Here is an 18,594-nt window from a genome sequence, read left to right as displayed (position 1 = left end):
GTCTTAAAATAAACCCAAAAAGTTGATTTCAAGTAAAACCTTAAGAGCAACCTAGCTCCATAAGCAACATCAGATCTTATCTTGGCCAATTTCACCAGTGGGGGAAAAGCCACAGCACACATTTCTCTATATTAGGCTTGAGCTAGAGAACTGACAGATGAGATCTCATTCAACTGAAACCAACTTTGCATTGGGTGGGGGTAGCTTTTCCTTCCTTCCTCCCTATCAGCAGAAACCAAAGTAAGAGCACTCATTTTCAGAGCAGCTAAGCACAAACAGGTGGACAGTATCTCTACAGCTGTCCCACCTGCAACCTAAACTGGAGATCATTATGTCCTTGCTGACCATTATATCAAGTATGCTGATTATTAGTTAGAGCCTCACATTTCTAGTATGGGGGGAAAAAAAACCCCAAACTTGTTATATTCATGTACATGTTATATTCATGTGATATAGATGCTTGAAGAAATGAAAAAGCCCCAAACAGGAAAAACTCAAAACCCTCTGGGGGCTGAAAAAAGTTTCACAAGTTTGCTTTGAACAGTGTCACTGAACAAGTGCCTCTGTCACTGCGGAACAGACCAATATCAAATTGACACAACAGCCTTACTAGGGCCAGGGAAATACTCCAGGCTAGCTTGCCAAGGAAGCTCTGAAGATAAATGTTTTAAAGAGAATATACTTATATAATACTGTGGTTGGCAAACTGACTTAACCAGCTCATTTGTTTAACATGCGAGAAGTGATATCAAGTTTGCCTTGACAATTTTGAGAGTTGGAAGATAATCTGTTATGACAACAAGCAGCATGGCTTGGATTAAAGTTTGTAACAAGCACTTGCCCTTTAGGCCGACATGCTGCAAAAACCGTACATTCTTTCACAACACGAAAGATGAAGGTTGACATCAGAAAGCAAATTTTGCACTTAATACATGCTGGTTTGGGTGCACAGTATTCCAGAAGCCAGCTGCTGTGGTATAAAAATTAATTCCAGAGCAGAGAAAACAACTTCAATCCAGTTTCTATTACAGATGGCTAAAACATCAAGGTACTTAAATATTGAACCTCCAGGCAAGCTCTGATTTACTCATTTGAAACCTTAAAATCTCCAGAGAATAAGGAGCCTTTCTGCCTAGGTAAATATAAGGATTTCCAGAGTCCCATGTAATTCTGAAGCATCTCTCTGCATGTTACAGAATTTAAACCTTACAGGAAGAGACATGCTTACACAATCCTAATTTTAATTACTACTACAGATAATGCAACATTGTCAGGCAATTTAGGTTGCCCGTTTAGATCCAGAATAAAATGGCTTTACTAAGTCTATTTATAGGAGAAATGTTCCCACAAATTTATAAAAATATTCTGCAATTTTAACTTTATCCTGGTGCGTTTGCAACCTAAATGTCACAGATCAGGGCTAGCACATGAGAACCAGAAAATGAAAGTTACTATAAATGACACAAATTGACATGAGGGATGGAGACAGAAGATCAGGGAACTGACTAAACTGGTTTCACTGCCTGAATAAAATGGGTGGGGGGGAGATATAGCAATGATGGAGTGGAAAACAGAGTTTAAAAGTTCTTTCGGTTTTAAATCATCTCTCATGTTAGCAACCTGGAGAAGAGCTATTAACAATACATACTTTTTAAAAAAAATATAGTAGTGTAGAATAATGGATGTAACCATGAAACAATGCTTTCTGACAACAGAACAAAAACTACAGAACTCTAAATCAAACTTTACATTTTAGTCTCAAATGGTGTATGGATATTTCACAAGTACCTGAAAAATCACTGGTGTTAAGGGAACATGTAAGGAGAAACATAGTTCAAAGAGCACTGAACAGCCTGTTGATGTCTCTACAGGACCCATGATAACAAGTAAGAGAGATAACTATAGTTGTATTCATGTGATTTTTTTTAGTTGGTGATTTACAAAGAGATCCCTTATCCAGATTTTCCAAGGCTCTGTGTCTAGAAACAGATTACTAAATGGTTACAACGTCTCAGTAGCAACTTGAGACAATTATGGATTACTAGATTTAAGAATCTAATTTCTTTTTGTCTATGACCTTAAAGCCTAAAGCCATGCACCAAGGCATACATGAATATTTAATTTCTTCCCTTACAAACTGACACTCATACAAAAGATTTACTCTTGTAACATATCACTACTTACAAGAATGAGATCAGAACTGCCTGCAATAAAGCATGATGGAACATTTCCTAAATGAAGCATAAGGAATCAAATCGTAGGGGGCCTTGAAGAATCTTTTTAAGAGTCCCTTTATGCAAATACATAACTAGCATTATAAACAGAGATATGTTCCTTTAAATAAAGGTCAGCTGAGAATTACAAATTAATAAAAATTGCATCTATAAAGTGCTTATAAATAATAAACCTTCCATCCCTCTTCTGAAATAGGCAAGTATTGCCATTCTATAGATAGGAAAACATGTACGGGGGGGTTGGGTGGGGGGAAGGGCAGTCATTGGCAAAGCAGGGAACAGAAAGAAAGAGCTCCAAAAGTCTACCTTATGCTCAGACCACATTTTTTCTTTAATGGGTTATGTATTCTGGGATACAGCTAATGTAATGAATGGACAAAGCAAGGGAATATGATTAAATGCTTAGTATTTGAAAATATTATGCGAAAACAGACTGAGAATTATTCAGTCTTATTGCAGAATGGGGTAGAGAATGAATCCAGCTTCTATTTACAATTGCACATAGTTTGGTATGTTAAATCAAAGTGAATTTACAGCTTACACGGTTTAGCAAGAGAAGCTTATCACTGCTTTCTTTAATAATGCTAACAAGACAGAACAGAGTCAAACTGAAAGAAAAGGTTTAAAAGCAAAAACATGCCCCCCCTCTCAGAGAGGAGTCAGTTTCCCTTCAAACATGCTTTTCTCTCTCTGATGTAATATCAGAATCACCAGCAGGGTCAACCAGGCTGTGATAAGCACACTTGTTAGAAATTGTAGTGACATTGTCAAGGTTGGGAGGCCCCACATTAAGTCTACTAGAATATTAATTTTTAATGTGAATTTTGTGAAATATGCTAAAATTAGAAATCCCACTCTAGAGACCAAAGTTCTCTTAAACCACAATGCATAGCTAAAACCATGGCCATGCAAGGTTTCCTGTCAACATGTCTGAACCCTTATTTGGCTGGACAATCTCTAGGGGTTTGGTCTCCTGAATCCGGTCAATCTTGGCCACTCTGAGGAGTGCTCCAGAAAATGGGTCTATTAGAGCTATCGTGTCTTTTTTTTTAAGGACACTTCTACTGGGAATTGGAACTGGAGTGAGACAAAACTCATTTTACATGGGCCAGTCATGAGTGCCAACCTGAAGGTCAATTTTTGGCGATTTCCTCCGATCATGGAAAAAAAAAAAAAAGTACGTCTGGCTTCCAAACTGAGGGATGCAGAAGAAAGCAAGTACTCAGCACTCTAGGTGTGAAATTTTATGTCACACCTCTTTACTGCTCCCTTCTAGTTTTAATGAGATTTACAGGAATTCTACTCCGTGCATATACCTGAAAACCAAAACAAGAGCTGTTCCATCTAATTTTAGGCTTACCAACTTTGACCGTGTTGCTTCAATATTTAATCATCCTAGACAAAACTGTACATTCTAGCCCTGCCAGAGTATCGTACATTAAATTCTGTAATTAAACAATGACAACAAGGAGCCCTGATGAAATCTAACTTAGCAAATGAATCCAGCAAAGCTCTGCACCACCATCACTTCACCTCTACTGATAGATAAAACTGATTCAGTTTCTGGTCAATTCTTTTATTTTATATTTAATAAAACATTATTTTATTAATTGTATTATGGTACCACACACACCGAGTTTCCATGCAAGACGAGAGCCTCATCACACTAAGCACTGTGCACAGAGTGAAAAATATTCCCAGCGCTTAAGAGCTTTCAATCAAGAGACAAGATGGAGGGCCAGAAAGAGGAAGTGAATCGTCCAATGTCACGGATGGTTACTGGCAGATCTGACGTAGAACCCAGCTCTCCTGAGTCCCAATCCAGTGCCCTGTACTTTAGCAGCTGATATCTTAAAGGGGAAAAATTAAGTTAAAGTATCACTCCTGTTGTTGGTGCTTATACATTAGATTCTTTTCTGAATACAGTGCACAGGATACACACTGGGAAACACACAACTGCTGAAATGCCTGTATGTAGGAGCCTCTAAGACAGGATATCCTCACAAAAGTGGAAGATGCACAGAATGTGTTTGACTAAAAATCTGATAGAAACCACACAATAATATATGCATGTTTTAAAAAGCAGCTCCTTTCACTTCCAGATGGTGGGGATAATCAGTTACCAAACCCCCTTCACATCACTGGCAGCAGAAAAACTGTTTGCAAGTGCACAGGTTTTTTATTTCTTAAACTTACATGTTTCATATGTGAAACACAACAGTCCAGTAAACAGCCAGAACTTACATAATAGAATTACAAAGACTGCAAAATCATGACTCCTTACGAGCAAAAATACCAGTCAGCTTTTACCACCAGATCTGCAGGAGACCTACAATACTATCTATAACAAAATGAATCCCTTTTTCCGAGATAGGCACCCATGATATGAAAGGAAGGAAAGATTTATAAAGAGGAAGCTATGTGGAACTGATGTCAATCCGAGCCACAATTCTAACCAGCCTCTGAATATTGTAATATAATGCCTTACAGTCTTGCATCTGAGAAAGGGAACAAATGAAGTATGTTTATTTAGCACAGATATTGCCTGCACTTTAGGCTCCACTGTACTAGGCACATAGCCTATAGTATGGCATCCAGACTGCACGTCACTACAAGAGATCACTAGGAATGAGAACATTTTCCTTTACTTTTAACTTATTGGGTGTGAGTTTAGTGCTGACAGCTCTGGAGACCAGATGCCTCTGTTTATCCCTAGAACAGGTACTAAAACAGCAATAGCAACAATGCCAGCTTCCCTCACAGACTGCTACACAATAGGGATCAACAACCCCACTCTGGAGAGACACAGTTCAGTCTCTAGATCCTAGTCAATCCCTGTCTTCTGCAAAGGCTGCCAAATAATGAGCTAATTAGACCCAGTTGCAATGATGGTTTAAATGACAGGCACGGAGATCAAACATTTCCCGGAGACTATTTCCTTTTTGCAATCAGAAGCCTCAACTTCTGTACAACAACAAAAAAATGTTGTGGCATCTTTGTGCTCATTTTAACTATCACCATGTGATGTTGCTTTTAAATTACCACACACAAACAGTGGGTCCAGAAAGAATTTGGTAAAGATCTCTGAGCTGATCGAACTGATTTTTGGGCATATTTGAATACTCAGCTTGTACGCTACAAACAGCCACTTTTACCCTGGCAACCCATCAAATATTCATGGCCACACAGGTATCTTCCAAGGGTCACTTGGGTCCCTAACAACTAATACAGTTTGCCTTAACACCTCCCTGGTCCCCAGTTTTGTGTCCTGCTTCCTGACTGCATACATCAGGATGCAATTATACAATTACGTCCTATTTCACTCAGTTAAAAGGTCATGATCATCAGTAGCTCTGGGCAGACACTTGATAATATCCCCTCCCAGCATATGGATGCACAAGCTTGTGCCATGACTCACAAAAGGGTCTGTGGATGCCAGCATTCCTCACCTTTTTAAACTGGAAAGCACAGCAAAATCTGGATGCCTTACAACTACCTGAATCTCTGTGATAAAGAGACTGTGCCTGCAAAACTAAGGCACTCAAGTATCTCAGATCACAGCAGCCGGCCTTCTGAACCCAGTCACCTCTGAAAATGTTTTCACTGTATGTTAGAAACCCTGAAAAAAACAAAGAACTAGATTAACCAGCCACTTGTTAACTAGCCACTTCTTTGCCCACACAGCTATTGTCCAAGCTGTTTGCTGAACTGCCGACATTTCACTATAGAAACTGGTGCTGCTGCAGTTTATTACACACCACTATGGGAATCTCTCTAAACATATAGGCAACACTTTGCAGTAGGTGGAAAGAAAAGGCACACATCAATAAGCACAAGGGAAGCAAGCCTTCTATATTCTGTTTTATCAGTGACATTTGGATCAGCCCCCGCATGTACTAATCAAAGCCCACCCTGCTTCGTGAAAGATCAATGCTTGCTCTGTGGGGAAAGAGAATGCTTCATGGCTTTATCTCCCCTGCGGACTCAAGGGAAAGGGGGAGAGGAGGGTCAAGAATGGCATGAAAGGGATTCATGCTGACAGCTTACAAAGAACAGCTGTCCCAAATGTCTCCAAAGACTGAAAGGGTTGGGTTGCTCTATAAAGGTCTCCAACTTTTAAGATGTATTAGGCTTAAAAAGGGACCAGATCAAGCAAAATTTGATTAACTCAAATTTGCTGCCTTTATTCCGTGATAAGATTCTCTCAGCTCAATCCTCTCCCTAGAAAGACTACCCGGTGATCCATTTTCCTTGCCTGCTGTACACACTTCTTCCTGGTTCTGATGCTTTCCCATTTTTAGTCCAAATTGCGCCCACCACCACAGTACTTAAGCACTTACTCCTTAATCTTTCTCCCACATGCTAGACAATCTAGCCTATCTGTGATAAGATCCCAGGATCAAAGGCTGGGGGTTGGGGAGCCACCTCCCCGTCCATGTTCTGTAGAGCATACGCTGTTGCGTATCCACAACTTTAACTCCACAAAAAGAAATATTCCTCAGATCACTGAAGGATTAAACTGGCATTCGACAATATCTCTGGCAGGTAAATCCATTTAAACACACAACACTGGAGTATGCACAAACCAAACTGTTTAAGTAGGAATAGCATGAAACTACAGTCATTCCTTCTCCCTTCCAGAAATAATACACAAAGGCACAAGTGCCAGCACTACAGAAATCCTATTGGCTGAACATCAGAAATCCAACCTCTCAAGCATCAATGTGTCCACTCTCCCAGCAACTGCTCAGTGTCTCACCTTGGCTTAAAGTCAATATGTAGGAGCCCAGAAGTATTAGGATGAAAGGAAGCCAGGCAGCTGCCAAAACACAGTCAGCAAGTGGTACCCCACTAAATACTCTGGTAGTAAATATCCTTCAAAGAACTATTTACACTAAATACCCTTATTGCTGCCTTTGGTAGTCCCCGACTTATATTTTAACTGATCTATGCAAACAAATTCTGCTTGAGTTCCAATAGGTCATGTCTTCATTTCCTTTGTTCTCATATCTGACATCTAAAGGCAATAGAATAAGATGCTGCATAGCGAAGCAAGACCCACAAGCCCTGGCATCATTAGTTTGGCCATCTTATGTTCTCTGATAGTCTCAAATGTCACTTGTTATACTGTGTCTGTACCTAGAATAAGCACTCCTTTAGTAATCAACTCCACTTTCATGCAAAGTGAGATAGCACCCCTCAGGGTTTGTGGCATTTACTAGTAACTCTTCCACATGGAGACAAGTCACAACCACCTCCTGACACGAGTACTATGTGCTTGTTCAGTTACCAGGAACCATTCAGAGAGCTAGTAGCTAACTGTTACTAATCAAAGTCAATTAAATCTGTCCTTTAAGACCAACAATTCTCAACTTTGCCTAGCTGCAATACCACACGATCAGTGAATGGAGTCACAAAATCCTGGTGTGATGACTGACATTACACTGAAAGCATGTAGCTACAACATAGTTAGGTATGTAGTTAGAGGACACTCTACTGTGATTATTGTGTGGCTCATTCGGGCCAATGTTCTGGGTGAAATTCCACCCTCTAACTCCAGCCTTCTATATTCATGCAACACTGAATACTTTAGGAGCTAATGGGTAGATAGTATCTCTTCTTCCTCTGCTAGGAAACTCGCTGCTTCCTTGTATGTTATGGGCAATATGAAGAGTGCTCCTGTGATCAACTCTCCCTCTTGCTGTGCTCACAATCAGACCGACAGCAACATGTGAAATTAAAGCTACAGACTCAGAATCAAGAGTTTAGACATTAGCCTTGCCACAGTTGTTTTCCTGTCTCTACATGTTGAGGGCACAACTTTCAACTTGCCTCAAAAATAATGACCCATTGCTTAATAAAACTTTTCTAACAAATCACACTGCAAGTAGATGACCTATAAGCAATGTGCCTTCCTCTTACGCAGAAACATACTAGAACCTAAAAATGGTGTAAGAGATAAATATTTGTTAGGCTTAGTTCAGACTTTAACATCGTAATCCCCAAAGGCACAGGTTTATTTGTCACCTCTATACTGAAGTAGCCTCTGTCCACGTAGTCTCCCAGGAAGAGGTAGCGGGTGTTATTGGGTGATCCTCCAACTTCAAACAACTTCATCAGGTCAAAGAACTGCCCGTGAATGTCACCACACACTAAGGGGGTGGGGAAGGAGAGCAAAAAAGGGAATTACATGCTAAGAAGAGAAAAATCATGGCAGCAACAGGGAGCATGGCTTCACTTAGACCTAAGCTACTGTGACATTATATCCAGCTTCTGTGAAAACTATCTATGCTACCAAAATACTCCCTCTTCTGAGAGTAAAGGCAATTTTAAAACCCCACTGCCTGAAAAATGATGAAAAGAACACGCAACAGCAGATCTGCTATTTTTGGCAGCTTGCAATTCTAGACAGCCTTTATATGTGACTTCAGCTTCAGAAAGCTTTCTCTGACCTGTGATTGGAGCCTCTACTTCAATCATTGTCTTCTCATGCCTCAGAATGGCAGCCCCATCATTGATTATCTTCAATGCTGCATCCTCTTCTAGCCGCCCTTCCTTCACCAAATGGCTTTTCAAGACATCAAGCCTGGGCTTTCCATCCTCAAACACTTCCTTCAGTGTGAGCCGTTGCGTGGGAGGAAATGGGACAGCTAGAAAACAGAAGTAAAGACATTAGCAATGTGTCTCTTTAAAGGGATTCATACTCACATTTCAGCATTAGACTTCTGTCCAGCGCTCAGACATGAACAGTCATAAGCATCTGTTTCAATACACATTTGTCTTCTCAAATGCAACAATATCAAAGTTATGCTTCCAACCCAACTAACAGGCAGCCTCACATTAGAAATCACCATATACAGCCATGCAAAACGTTATCTGTGTACCTGGGGCAGGTGAAAGGGGTGCAAAACTACAGTAGATGTGGGAACTAAAGTGTTTCCTCACTTTAGTGAGGGAAACCACTACCCTAAGACAGTTTTAGAAGGGATGGGTTATGGGTGCAAATATTGTATACCAGTAGAATAACTAACCAAATGTACTTGTTTGTAGAGGACAGCGATCAAGTAATGCTTATCTAGAGCTTAGGGGATGAGCATTAGTGCTTGCAGCTCAACCTGCATAACTTATCAGGAAGTTGCTTTCACCATTGCAACACCTTGCACTTTATTCAGTACATGCACTATTTTAAGTGCGACTCATACAGGCTCAGCTCAGGGTAGCACTTGGCTAGTCATGATGATACCCTGTATTCATTCATTTATTGTACATATTCTAAGGCACCCATCACTTCAGTATCTAAGCATACCTTTGAGATGCACTGCTTAACTTTTACCACGTTAAAAGTGGTGACACTTCAAAAGCCACTATACTTTCATGAAACAGAACTGTGTTATTTGTTAGAGGCTTCCAGCACAAAAAGGAAGTATGTGAAATTTGGAAGAAAAATTTCTAATGATTTGTTAGTGGTGATCAAATTAAGGTTCCCATCTGCCATCTCTCAGGTCAGGATAAATTAAAAATAATAAAACACAAGTGACCCTGCATAGTATTTCAAAGATACAGTGTTTCTATTTCTGAAAAATTAGCTCCAGAAAGACTGAATGCTGTGGGTGTTCTCAAAACAGCAAGAAAGGGAGACTAAAGGTAAAATCCAGTCATGCAGATGTAAAAGTGTCCCCCAACTAAAGATGGTGACAACATACAACTTGATTTGCTTGTAGCTATTTGCCTCTCTTATCACAAAGATGTAGTGTAGAGATGATCTTGGGTCCTGCTTCCATTTCCTTTTAGAAACATCTTAAATAACCATGTATCTTTTCAATCATCTAGCTTCCACTTTTCTCCTATAGCCCCCATCACTGCAGTATCTAAATGCTCAAGATAAAGCATTACTAGTAAAACACTCCATAGGGAAGAATTCTGCATTGGGAAGAAGAGGCTAGGGTACAGATATATTAAGAGGAATTCCGCTTCTAGGGGCTCCCCTGGGCACTGTGAGCATAAATTGACAGGAAAAACCCCTTATCTGGCCAGGGAAAATTCCTGTGGTGCAGGTACCGTTTATGTAGCTCCCTCATCAGCTGTGGCACAGGCCATGGTGCACATCTCTGTGGAGACTGTGATTAGTACTGCTGTCCACAAGCAGCTGGGGACTGCCCTTGGAACTACCTAGAATCCTGAGGCCACAAAAGTGGCTTAAAGACACCTTAGTCACTCCCACCCTGGGTGTGCCTGCATGGGCTGCATCTCCAAGTGTCAGAGCACACAATCCCAACTGTGACTAGATAAGGTACCAGGTCTTTCCCATCTCCAACTTCAACGTTATGACCATGTGCTGGGAAAATGGAATTGCTCTTAACTCTAAATCAGATGCAACACAAAAATATTACTGAAATGCAAATGAAGTTGATGTGCCTAACAATCATCAATGAAAGACGTTCAATACGCCAAACTGTTGAATTTATAGGCATGGTAAAGTTGCTTATCAAACAATACAGTGACTAACAGGAATGTAACTGATCTCTCTTAACTGCAAATACAGTAGCTCCTTAGGGCTTGTCTCCACCTATGACGGAAATGGAGATAAGCCCTAAGGAGTGAAGATCAGCTAAATAGACTGCAGATCGCTCTCCTATCGACTCTGGTACTCCACCGGAAAGAGAAGAGTAAGGGGAGTCGACGGGATAGCATCTCCCGTCGAGACAGCATAGTGTGGACCCCACAAACTTGAGTTACGCTACTAAACGTAACTCAAATTGTGTAGCTTAGATCGACTTTCCCCCATAGTGTAGACATGCCCTTAGTTTGGAACCTGGGGCAGAGAGAAAGACAGCAAATCTACACCAGAGGGTAGGTCTACACTGCAATTAAAATCCTGCGGCTGGCCTCTGCCAGCTGACTCCAGCTAAGGCGCTGTCTAATTGCAGAATAGACATTTGGGCTGATGCCAGAGCCAAGGCTCTGGGACCCTTAGCTTTTAGATCCCTGCAAGCCCAAATGAGCTGGCATGGGCCAGCCAAGGGTGTATAATTGCAGTGCAGGCATATGCTGAGAGTGTCTTAGAAGCCGAACATTATTTTCCAAATAACGTGGAATGTAGGACAGAAGGAGAACAAGACTGGATGTAATGAAAGGTGACCCAGTCCACCACTCTGCGACTGCAATAATGTGACATAACTTTATTCACTGAAAGTTGTCAGAAAGAAATTGCAGGATTTGGCAGCTGGGTTGGGTTGGAAGCAGGCGAAGGAAAGAAGGAGAGGGACACCAATGAGTGCAGTACAAATCTGTGTACAGCACCCAGCACACTAGGGCCTCACCCTGATTGAGGCTTTCAGGCACTACTGTAACTAATCAATCATATGAAAAGTTAATTCTTGTATGGAACTCAGCAGTTGTCCTAACACCTGCTAGCTCCGCCTTATGGCAGGCTCATAGAATTTGAAAGTCAAATGACTCAGAAGGGAGAGAAGAAAATTCAAGGTAAATCAGGAATTATTTTATGTAGCCAATATACCACTGATGGGTTTGGTCACAGAGATCCCCTTGGGACTGTCACCTGATGTGCTGAAATTACCTCTGAGCCAGTTTTCCCTGCCAGGTTGGGGCTCTAAAACCCTGCCTTGTTGAGCCAGACATGCTACCCTGCTGCAACACGGACTCAGGGTCTGGGCCATGTCCCCAAAGCTGCAGACTAACTAAAAACAGCTCAGCAGGTTACCTGTCCAGCACCCAGACACCCAGCTCCCAATGGGATCCAAACCCCAAATAAATCCATTTTACTCTGTATAAAGCTTGTACAGGGTAAATTCGTAAATTGTTCACCCTCTATATCACCGATAGAGAGATATACACAGCTGTTTGCTCCCCCAGGGATTAATCACTTACTCTGGGTTTATTAATAAACAAAAGCGATTTTATTAAGTATAAAAAGTAGGATTTAAGTGGTTTCAAGTAATAACAGCCAGAACAAAGTAAGTCACAAAGCAAAATAAACAAAACACGCAAGTCTAAGCCTAATACATTAAGAAACTGATTTACAGGTAATCTCACCCTCAAAGATGTTCCAATAAGCTTCTTCCACAGACTAGACTCCTTCCTAGTTTGGGCCAAATCCTTTCCCCTGGTACAGTCTGCGTTAGATCCAGCAGAAATCTCAAGTGGTAAGCAGGGGTTGTCTCATGACTGGCAGCCCTTTTTGTCTTGCTCCACCTCCTTTTATAGCTTTGGCACAAGGCGGAATCTTGTCTGTATTTGTCCCCGTCCCCACCCCCACCTCATCAGTGGAAAAGTACAAGGATTAAGATGGATTCCAGTATCATGTGATATGGTCACGTATCACTGTAAGACCCCTAGTCTCCATTCTTCCTAGGTTGGTCCACGAGTACATAGGAAGGCATGCAGGTAAATAAACCATTTACAACCAACTGTCCTAGTCAATGGGAGCCATCAAGATTCTCAATGACCATTAATGGCCCACACTTTGCACAATTACGATCGGACCTGAGAGTTATAGTTCATATTTCTAGCTTCAGATACAAGAATGATACATGCATGCAAACAGGAGGAATATATTCAGTAGGTTATAACTTTTTATGATACCTTATAAGAGACCTTTTGCATAAAGCATCATATTCACACTCAAGCATATTTCCATAAAACATATGAAGTGCAACGTCACAACCACGTCATTGCTTTCTCAAGTCTTAAAGATGGCCAGTAACGCTATCATCACCCTAAGCATTTAAAGCACTTAGAAAAAGTCAGGCCATAGAATTTAGGATAGCATGTTTAATGAAAAGGGTATGTGACCACAGAACAGGCAGTGCCAATCCACAATTCAGAAACAATCCAGGAAAAACTTCTGGCAAGTTCTGCCTTGCCATTTCCCAGTAATCTTAATTAGTAGAGTCTTATGTAAGATAAAATGGAGGATTATTTGTGCCAATACATTGATGTGAGCAACGAAGAACTTTTATGTAAGTTTCACCGCTAGCTTTACATGATTGTTAACTCCCAGATGTCAGAGTAGCAGCCGTGTTAGTCTGTATTCGCAAAAAGAAAAGGAGTACTTGTGGCACCTTAGAGACTAACAAATTTATTAGAGCATAAGCTTTCGTGAGCTACAGCTCACTTCATCGGATGCATTTGGTGGAAAAAACAGAGGATAGATTTATACACACACACACACACACACACACACACACACAGAGAACATGAAACAATGGGTTTATCATACACACTGTAAGGAGAGTGATCACTTAAGATAAGCCATCACCAACAGCAGGGGGGGGAAAGGAGGAAAACCTTCCATGGTGACAAGCAGGTAGGCTAATTCCAGCAGTTAACAAGAATATCAGAGGAACAGTGGGGGATGGGGTGGGAGGGAGAAATACCATGGGGAAATAGTTTTACTTTGTGTAATGACTCATCCATTCCCAGTCTCTATTCAAGCCTAAGTTAATTGTATCCAGTTTGCAAATTAATTCCAATTCAGCAGTCTCTCCTTGGAGTCTGTTTTTGAAGCTTTTTTGTTGAAGTATAGCCACTCTTAGGTCTGTGATCGAGTGACCAGAGAGATTGAAGTGTTCTCCAACTGGTTTTTGAATGTTATAATTCTTGATGTCTGATTTGTGTCCATTCATTCTTTTACGTAGAGACTGTCCAGTTTGGCCAATGTACATGGCAGAGGGCCATTGCTGGCACATGATGGCATATATCACATTGGTAGATGCGCAGGTGAACGAGCCTCTGATAGTGTGGCTGATGTGATTAGGCCCTATGATGGTATCCCCTGAATAGATATGTGGACAGAGTTGGCAACGGGCTTTGTTGCAAGGATAGGTTCCTGAGTTAGTGGTTCTGTTGTGTGGTTGCTGGTGAGTATTTGCTTCAGATAGTGACTTTGTTCTGACCCATAACTATTTCACATTTGGTGACAATGTATACCTTCAAATCAGCGGCACTGCGATGGGAACCCGCATGGCCCCACAGTATGCCAACATTTTTATGGCTGACTTAGAACAACGCTTCCTCAGCTCTCGTCCCCTAATGCCCCTACTCTACTTGCACTACATTGATGACATCTTCATCATCTGGACCCATGGAAAAGAAGCTCTTGAGGAATTCCACCAGGATTTCAACAATTTCCATCCCACCATCAACCTCAGCCTGGACCAGTCCACACAAGAGATCCACTTCCTGGACACTACGGTGCTAATAAGCGATGGTCACATAACCACCACCCTATATCGGAAACCTACTGACCGCTATTCCTACCTACATGCCTCTAGCTTTCATCCAGATCATACCACTCGATCCATTGTCTACAGCCAAGCACTACGATATAACCGCATTTGCTCCAACCCCTCAGACAGAGACAAACACCTACAAGATCTCTATCATGCATTCCTACAACTACAATACCCACCTGCTGAAGTGAAGAAACAGATTGACAGAGCCAGAAGAGTACCCAGAAGTCACCTACTACAGGACAGGCCCAACAAAGAAAACAACAGAACGCCTCTAGCCATCACCTTCAGCCCCCAACTAAAACCTCTCCAACGCATCATCAAGGATCTACAACCTATCCTGAAGGACGAGCCATCGCTCTCTCAGATCTTGGGAGATAGACCAGTCCTTGCTTACAGACAGCCCCCCAATCTGAAGCAAATATTCACCAGCAACCACACACCACACAACAGAACCACTAACCCAGGAACCTATCCTTGCAACAAAGCCCGTTGCCAACTCTGTCCACATATCTATTCAGGGGATACCATCATAGGGCCTAATCACATCAGCCACACTATCAGAGGCTCGTTCACCTGCGCATCTACCAATGTGATATATGCCATCATGTGCCAGCAATGGCCCTCTGCCATGTACATTGGCCAAACTGGACAGTCTCTACGTAAAAGAATGAATGGACACAAATCAGACGTCAAGAATTATAACATTCAAAAACCAGTTGGAGAACACTTCAATCTCTCTGGTCACTCGATCACAGACCTAAGAGTGGCTATACTTCAACAAAAAAGCTTCAAAAACAGACTCCAACGAGAGACTGCTGAATTGGAATTAATTTGCAAACTGGATACAATTAACTTAGGCTTGAATAGAGACTGGGAATGGATGAGTCATTACACAAAGTAAAACTATTTCCCCATGGTATTTCTCCCTCCCACCCCATCCCCCACTGTTCCTCTGATATTCTTGTTAACTGCTGGAATTAGCCTACCTGCTTGTCACCATGGAAGGTTTTCCTCCTTTCCCCCCCCTGCTGTTGGTGATGGCTTATCTTAAGTGATCACTCTCCTTACAGTGTGTATGATAAACCCATCGTTTCATGTTCTCTGTGTGTGTGTATATAAATCTCTCCTCTGTTTTTTCCACCAAATGCATCCAATGAAGTGAGCTGTAGCTCACGAAATCTTATGCTCTAATAAATTTGTTAGTCTCTAAGGTGCCACAAGTACTCCTTTTCTTTTTGCGAACTCCCAGATGGAATCGGATTTATGTGATCAACTTCTTTTCTGCTCCGCCAATTTGTCCACCACTCTGCAGTGACCCTAGAGGAATGGGTGCTGCATACATGCACCAAGGAGGAGAATCTGTGCTAGTTATTACTGCATCTCCTACTGTATATGGGAATATATTCCTCACTTCACTTCCCACAGACCAAGCCAAAAACAGTTCTTTAAGCCAGTACTGTAGAAAGGTGCTGGAATAGTAGTTAAGCATGTTGTGATACCTGGAGAGGACCAAATATGCCAGAGTCCACAAGGAGGACAGAGGAAAAATCCTCCCAACCAGACAGAGGGGTCAAAATCTGAGGCTCTAACCAAAACAAAACCCAGTCAATATTATTAAGCAATGATTATGTCTCCTGCAAACAGTAAGTGATAAGGATGAGCACTTAAGTAATCAGTGTTGCCAAAGCAAATAATCCTGTTAGCCAGCATAACTTGTATAAAGGCTTGTATCAATTCACTGCAAGTAATTATCCCATGTACTAATTTTCACCATTATAGATTTTGCCCTCATTTGCACTCAACCCCATTGAAATGGTCGATACTGTAAGAAGGTGCTGTGGAGGAAGTTTCTTTACAGTACTATCTTTAGTTAGCATAGGGTACAGGCTGCGCCATCTAGTGGTTAGATCAAGAGATTGAAAGCTGCACAAGCCCTGGCTCTGCCATCATCTCACACCATGGGGCTATATATTTCTCTCTGGGCCTCATTCTCCCCCATCTGTAAAAGGTGTAAATACATATCTACCTCACAGGGGGATGAGAAGGATAGTTACAGACTGTCAAAGTAATCTGAAGATGAAGAGTACTAAATTGATCTGACATGAGGCTCCTAAGACACTGCCCATAAATACTAAGTTTAAGAAAGTTCAAAGAGGGTGGAAGGTGCACATAACATTGAACTTCTCAAGATCATTCACTAAGATCCTCGTGCCCACTCCTTTTGTTTACCATCATCCCTGTGTCAAATCTAATTTAGACTACAAAATCCTTGTGGCAGGAGCCTATGATTTTGCAAAGCACCATACACACCTAGTATAATGAGTAATAGATTAGACTGCCTGGTTAGCAAAACAGCACACGTTTTATACCACATGCCATGCAAAGACAAAAGGGACACGATGGCACGTGAACTTTGAGATGTAAACATCTATGATCTAAAATGGATTAAGGGGTCAGTTGTGTTTCAAGGAGTTCAGTAAAACTAAGAGGACAGCAATATCCTTGGCACACTGCAGTGCAAGAATGGATGTTTGGTGAAATTAACATGCTCTATATTTACAAATCCAGGTGTACGCACCAACTGCAGGTATTCTTAGCCTGCAAACTTAGAGGCTGAATATGGCAAAAGGCTATTTACAGAATGACAACCTGACAAAAAGCCACTTTTCTGAAACACTGCAAAACCAGGTATCAGGCAGCTCTAGTGTGGAACCAACTCACCCACAAAAAGTCACTCTGCCATAGCCAAATTTCCATGCCCTTTAAGTAGAAGGCCTGCACCTTTTCTACATTACAGCTTAAAATGTTCATAAGATGGACACATTAAATAATAATTTAATAATGCTACACAGCTTTTAAAACATGGTAATAGTCTTCTTGAGCATAGACTGTGTTAGGCAATGCAATCCAGAGCATAGTTTTATAACACTGTGGTTAATGTGTTCAGAAAAAAAAAATGATCATCACCCGTCAAAGAAATCATGCTAGTAACAAGCATTAAACAAGATCAGAGTTAAGTAATCCACACCTTCAAAAAGAGCAGACCCACGCCATGAAAACGGAAACACAAAAACTCTACCACCACCATTACTCGGACAATTGTACAAAACAACAACCAATACTCATTACTGAAAAAGGAATAAGAAGCATTTGCCTAAAATGATGATTGGTACAGACTAATTTGTTCCCAAGCCCTCCATTAATGGTTCTGATGGACAGAACCAGACAGAGAAGACAGATTTTAAGTTTCAAACCATCCAAGACTTCCAGTCAAAAGCAGCAGCTCAGGATTAAAATGACAGAGTATTGCTCAGCAGTGAACATCAGAGAGATTATGCTGCCAGTCCTGAACCCAATATGGGAGCACACCTGAAAAGTCATTCACTGCAATGGGCTCCTTCTCCCATCTGCTTCTAGTCAGATGAGTGGAGGAATTACAGCTGCTTAGTTCAACAGATGGCTAAAAGCTGGGGGGGAGGGGGAGGGGGGAAGGCATTTCAAGCATTCTGAAAGAACAGCTAACAGTTCTGACAAGAACCATACCCTTTCAGATAGTCTTTCACCTTGGTACAAGTCACAGGGGATTTTGGCTAGACTGTCATTTCTACACTCAGACAAAAGTTAACTTGAAAGAGTCTCCTTTAGATCAATCTAAATAGACTGAGGTACTAATAGCTTCCAAACATTTCATGCTTTCTACCACTTTGTCAAACTTTTTAGATGTCTAGTTGCAAGCAGCTAACAGTCTAACAATTCATGACAACAGATATCCACCTGTCACAGCAGAGATCTAATTATTGCCAAGATCAAACCCAGATGCTCAAGGTAGGAACATTCACAATAAAAATGCTGTACTGGATTCAGTTCTGTAAAACCTTTTAAAGGGTTACAAGAAACTATCTCCTGTGTTAAATTATGAATAGCATGAATGTCAGGTCTCTGGCATTTTCTATTCCAAAATATTGCAACGCTGTATTTCCTGAGATCTTCTCTTTTTGTCCACTTGTAACTTAACATTCTTCTACTCAACAGAGCTGATTGCATATTTTTAGGGTTCAGACTATTACTTCAGTCAATTGGCTCAATCTGAACAAATCCACCTGGTT

At 41.3% G+C, this 18,594-nt stretch overlaps 1 protein-coding gene across 6 annotated transcripts in view; it reads right to left on the bottom strand.

The window, feature by feature from the left end:
• Positions 1–18,594, bottom strand: part of PPP3CC (protein phosphatase 3 catalytic subunit gamma) — a 55,263-nt gene that overhangs the window by 23,790 nt on the left and 12,879 nt on the right. For all 6 annotated transcript variants that reach the window (XM_043502968.1, XM_043502966.1, XM_043502967.1 and 3 more), the window contains exons 2-3: positions 8,687–8,884; positions 8,262–8,386 (exon numbers count right to left, since the gene is read on the bottom strand). In XM_043502968.1, the coding sequence (XP_043358903.1) occupies positions 8,262–8,386; positions 8,687–8,884 (323 nt within the window). The remainder of the gene's footprint in view (positions 1–8,261; positions 8,387–8,686; positions 8,885–18,594) is intronic.

The sequence above is a fragment of the Dermochelys coriacea genome, chromosome 26 (genome assembly GCF_009764565.3).
Source record: "Dermochelys coriacea isolate rDerCor1 chromosome 26, rDerCor1.pri.v4, whole genome shotgun sequence".
NCBI classification, from domain to species: domain Eukaryota; kingdom Metazoa; phylum Chordata; order Testudines; family Dermochelyidae; genus Dermochelys; species Dermochelys coriacea.
Note: the sequence above shows the minus strand (reverse complement) of the source record. Positions and strands in the feature narration are given on the sequence as shown.